Here is a 5,000-nt window from a genome sequence, read left to right as displayed (position 1 = left end):
ACCCCGTCATTCAGAACACACAGGGTAGGACAGGACAGGCACACAGTCAACCCTGTCATTCAGAACACACAGGGTAGGACAGGACAGGCACACGGTCAACCCAGTCATTCAGAACACACAGGGTAGGACAGGACAGGCACACAGTCAACCCCGTCATTCAGAACACAGGGTAGGACAGGCGCACGGAGGTCAACCCCGTCATTCAGAACACACAGGGTAGGACAGGCGCACGGAGGTCAACCCCGTCATTCAGAACACACAGGGTAGGACAGGAGCACGGAGGTCCACCCCGTCATTCAGAACACAGGGTAGGACAGGCACAAACACAGGTCAACTCCATCATTCACAACACACAGGGTAGGACAGGGACACATGGAGGTCAACCCCGTCATTCAGAACCCCATGCAGTATACACGACCATCTGCACTGACACATCTGCAATATCAATAGAGCACTTTCAATGCCATAACAGCTGGTACTGTAGCTTAGTAAACTCCACATCTTATTTCAGCTACAGGGGTTATACCAGACATCAGGGTAAACCTCAATCCCCTTGACAAAAACATACCAGGACCTGGTATTTCATGTGGAAGTGTGAATAGGCTGTATGTTGTAGAAATAGAATAAGCAGGGTGTCTTGCACTGTAGACATGTGTTGGAGCCAGCACACAAAGGGCCTGAGTGATAGCACACTTGTGGAAGGACTCATTAAGCTTTATTCAATTCTAAAAGCAATTAAACAAAAAACACATGGCTACTTTAGCACATTCTGCATATTTATGAGCTAACTGGGAGCATGAATTGTAAAATAAATCTGTAGAATCATGAGACGATTATCTGCTTGCTGATTTAAATATGAATGTGTGTTTGCTAATACCGGGGATGATAATAAAGTAATTGCTGTAATTCCTCATAGGACAAGAACTGACACATTTAAAGACTCATTATTTAGACATTATTTCGTCCCCTTTATGAGAAAATCAATATTCATGATCATGCATAAATTATATGTTTCCTCCCTTTTATCCAGGGTGACTTACAGAAGTTCTACCAAGTTATAAACAACAATACAGCAAAAACTCAATTTCCCATGATCCCTCTCACCTCTTTGACCAGGTGCCAGGTGAGGCCATGGTTGGTGGAGAACTCCAGCCGGACCTGCGTGTCGATGTGCGGGGAGGGCTCTCGGCCGCAGCCCATCACCAATGAGAACTGCAGGCTGTAAGAGGCGCCAATCTGCATGGACTGGGTCTCCACGTAGCGGATACTGGACCCCGGGCTGGGCTCCCCGGAGAAGCTACAACACAGATACACACTGACCTCAGTATAGATACTACAACACAGTCAACACAGATACACACTGACCCCAGTATAGATACTACAACACAGTCAACACAGATACACACTGACCCCAGTATAGATACTACAACACAGTCAACACACATACACACTGACCCCAGTATAGATACTACAACACAGTCAACACACATACACACTGACCCCAGTATAGATACTACAACACAGTCAACACAGATACACACTGACCCCAGTATAGATACTACAACACAGTCAACACACATACACACTGACCCAAGTAAAGATACTACAACACAGTCAACACAGATACACACTGACCCCAGTATAGATACTACAACACAGTCAACATAGACACACACTGAAACTACAGTACAACACAGTCAACAGACACACACTGAAACTACAACACAGTCAACACAGATACACACTGACCCCAGTGTACACACTACAACACAGATACACACTGACCCCAGTATAGACACTACAACACAGTTAACATAACACAACAATAGAACTGTCTAAAACTGCACGCTGTCGCCATAAGACACCAATGCTGCTGACCTACGGCCGTATGGACCTGCTTGGTTATCTAACAAGTGGGCGCTTAAGCAGCACAGTGGAAGTTCACTTAACGCTACTTTAAAAACGTGCTTAGTCATTGAAACCCTACTGCTTCCTGGTTCAGGAACAGACTGCGGTCAGTACCTGAGGGTCCAGTCGTGCTGACAGTAGGGCTGCACGTGGCCCAGGTAGAAGCCCAGGCTCTGGGTGACGTCCAAGACGTTGCTGAAGTCCAGGCTGATGGTGTTGAACAGCACCGAGGTCATGGTGATCTCGTCCAGCGCCCAGACGTCCAGGCCCCGCCCGGAGTGGTACGGCTGCCACCAGCGGAACTGAACCCCGAACTTACGGGCGGCGGGCGGCAGCTCCACGGAGACGATCCTGAGAGGGGGAGGGTGGAGGGATGGAGGATGGAGAGATACAGGATAGGATGGAGGGATAAAGGATGGAGAGAGAGAGAGAAAGGAGGGGTAGATGATGGAGGGATAGAGGGGGGGGGGAGAGAGAGGATAGGAAGGATAAAGGATGGATAGATGGAAAGAGATGGCCATAAGTGAAGGGGAGGTCGAGGGATGGAGAGTGGAGAGATAGAGGATAGGATGGAGGGATTAAGGATGGAGAGATGGAAGATGGAGGGATAGAGGATGGAGGGATAGAGGGGTGGAGGGTAGGAGAATGGAGTAATGGATGGATGGAAAGAGATGGCGATAAGGGATGGAGAGTGGAGCGAAGGGAGAAAGAGTAAAAGAGAGGAAGGGATACGTGGAGGGGTAGAGTGATGGAGAGAGAGAGATAGAGGGGTGAGTGGAGAGAGGGATGAGGGTGAGGGAAGGCAGGGTGTTCAGCGTTATTGGTGTGCCGTCCGCAGTGCCAGGCCAGCTGGCGTTGAGTCACAGTGTCTGGGTGACTCAACGCCAGCGAGTCACCCCCCCCCCCCCCGTGTGCTGGCCTCTCAGTCTTCATTACACACACTGAGCTAAATGACTCAGTGGTTCCCTGCAGGCTACGGCTCTCTGCCCTCCAGACCACCGTTAAGATGGGGGAAATGTGTGTTAATGGCATTATGGCCTCTCTGGGGCTTTTACACACACACACACACGCGCGCACACACACTCGCACGAGCGCCTCCGGGCAGACAGGCAGGCAGGCAGGCGGTCAGTCAGCGGGGTACCTGGGCTCGTGGAAGCCCTGGTAGGCGTAGTGCTGCAGAAGGGTCCAGGTGATGCCGTTGTCTGAGGAGTAGTGCAGCAGGACGCCCTCTCCTGGCTGGTCGGGGGCGGGGCAGGAGCTGAGGACGCTGCGGCTGCCAAGCCTCAGAGTGAACTGGAGATACCTGGAGGACAGAGACGGAGAGAGAGAGAGGGAGAGAGACAGAGAGAGATAGAGAGGGAGGGAGAGAGAGAGAAGGAGGGAGAGAGAGAGAGAGAGAGAGAGAGAGAGAGAGAGAGGGAGAGAGAGAGACAGAGAGGGAGGGAGGGAGGGAGGGAGGGAGGGAGAGACAGAGAGAAAAAGAGAGGGAGGGAGACAGAGAGAGAGACAGGCAGAGAGACAGAGGGAGTGAGAGAGAGAGAAAGAGACAGGCAGAGAGATGGAGAGAGAGAAGAGAAGAGAGAGAATAAGTGTGAGAGTGAGAGAGAGGAAGAGAGGGAGAGAGAAGAGAGAGAATAAGTGTGAGAGTGAGAGAGAGGAAGAGAGGGAGAGGGGACCGTTGGAATGCCGACCAGAGATGAGAGCAGACGAACGGAGGGGGGCAGAGAGGTAGAGGAGAGCGGGGGATGGGGGGGGGTCGAATGACAGTATAAAAAAGAAGAAGGTGAGAGAAAGACAGGGAGGTGGGGAGGGAGGAGAGGTGAGCAGGGTGCGAGAGGCAGGGAAGAGGATAGACAAACAGACAGTCAGGCACGGAGGAGACGTGGGAGGAGGGTGGCAGTGACGGATGAGATGATTAAAGGACAAAATTAGATAGGAGAGAGAGACAGAGAGAGAGATGGATGACAGGAAGTGCAGGTGGGGAGAACAGAGAGAGAGATACAAAGAGAGACATAAAGAGAGAGAGATACAGAGAGTAGAGCGTGAGACAAATATGTCTCACATTCCTCTCAGGCCTGAGAGCTGACATATGACTGGCTTGGAGGGTGTTATGGGTTATGTTACTGTAGTATTGTGTAGGTATGTGTGTGTGTGTGTGTGTGTGTGTGTGTGTGTGTGTGTGTGTGTGTAGTCTTGTCTGTGGTGAGGGCTGGGCTATATAAGTGGCAATATGGCCCAGCCCAATGTCTCTCTCATCCTACACCTATTATTTGTATCTGTTATGTTGATACTGTGTCTTTAAAAAAAATTACCTTCTATATTACAACACTATTTTTTATCTTCATCATAACTCATGTCCCTTATTGTGTTGTGGCCAGTTCGAGCCAGTCGTAACAGAGTGTGTGTGTGTGTACGCGTGCGTGTGTGTGTGTGTGTGGAGGAGTGGTGGGGATAGATGACAAGGTCTTAAAGAACTGCACTCAATCTACAGAGAGACGCCATCTCTTTCTCCATCCCTCTCTCTCATTCTACCACTTCATCTCTTTCTCCATCCCTCTCTCTCATTCTACCACTTCATATCTTTCTCCATCCCTCTCTCTCATTCTAGCACTTCATCTCTTTCTCCATCCCTCTCTCTCATTCTACCACTTCATATCTTTCTCCATCCCTCTCTCTCATTCTACCACTTCATCTCTTTCTCCATCCCTCTCTCTCATTCTACCCCTTCATCTCTTTCTCCATCCCTCTCTCTCATTCTACCACTTCATCTCTTTCTCCATCCCTCTCTCTCATTCTACCACTTCATCTCTTTCTCCATCCCTCTCTCTCATTCTACCCCTTCATCTCTTTCTCCATCCCTCTCTCTCATTCTACCACTTCATATCTTTCTCCATCCCTCTCTCATTCTAGCACTTCAGCTCTTTCTCCATCCCTCTCTCTCATTCTACCACTTCATCTCTTTCTCCATCCCTCTCTCATTCTACCACTTCATCTCTTTCTCCATCCCTCTCTCTCATTCTACCACTTCATCTCTTTCTCCATCCCTCTCTCTCATTCTACCACTTCATCTCTTTCTCCATCCCTTTCTCTCA

The 5,000-nt window shown here is 49.7% G+C and overlaps 1 protein-coding gene across 1 annotated transcript in view; it reads right to left on the bottom strand.

Annotated features, from left to right (window-relative positions):
• The window catches only part of reln (reelin), a 169,282-nt gene that overhangs the window by 40,333 nt on the left and 123,949 nt on the right, over positions 1-5,000 (bottom strand). The window contains exons 19-21 of the mRNA XM_084452891.1: positions 3,050-3,211; positions 2,023-2,259; positions 1,105-1,297 (exon numbers count right to left, since the gene is read on the bottom strand). Coding sequence (XP_084309017.1) covers positions 1,105-1,297; positions 2,023-2,259; positions 3,050-3,211 — 592 coding nt within the window. The remainder of the gene's footprint in view (positions 1-1,104; positions 1,298-2,022; positions 2,260-3,049; positions 3,212-5,000) is intronic.

The sequence above is a fragment of the Borostomias antarcticus genome (assembly GCF_949987555.1).
Source record: "Borostomias antarcticus genome assembly, chromosome: 18".
In the NCBI taxonomy this organism is placed as follows: Eukaryota; Metazoa; Chordata; class Actinopteri; order Stomiiformes; family Stomiidae; genus Borostomias; species Borostomias antarcticus.
The sequence above is the reverse complement of the archived record's forward strand: the minus strand, read 5'-3'. Positions and strand labels throughout refer to the sequence as shown.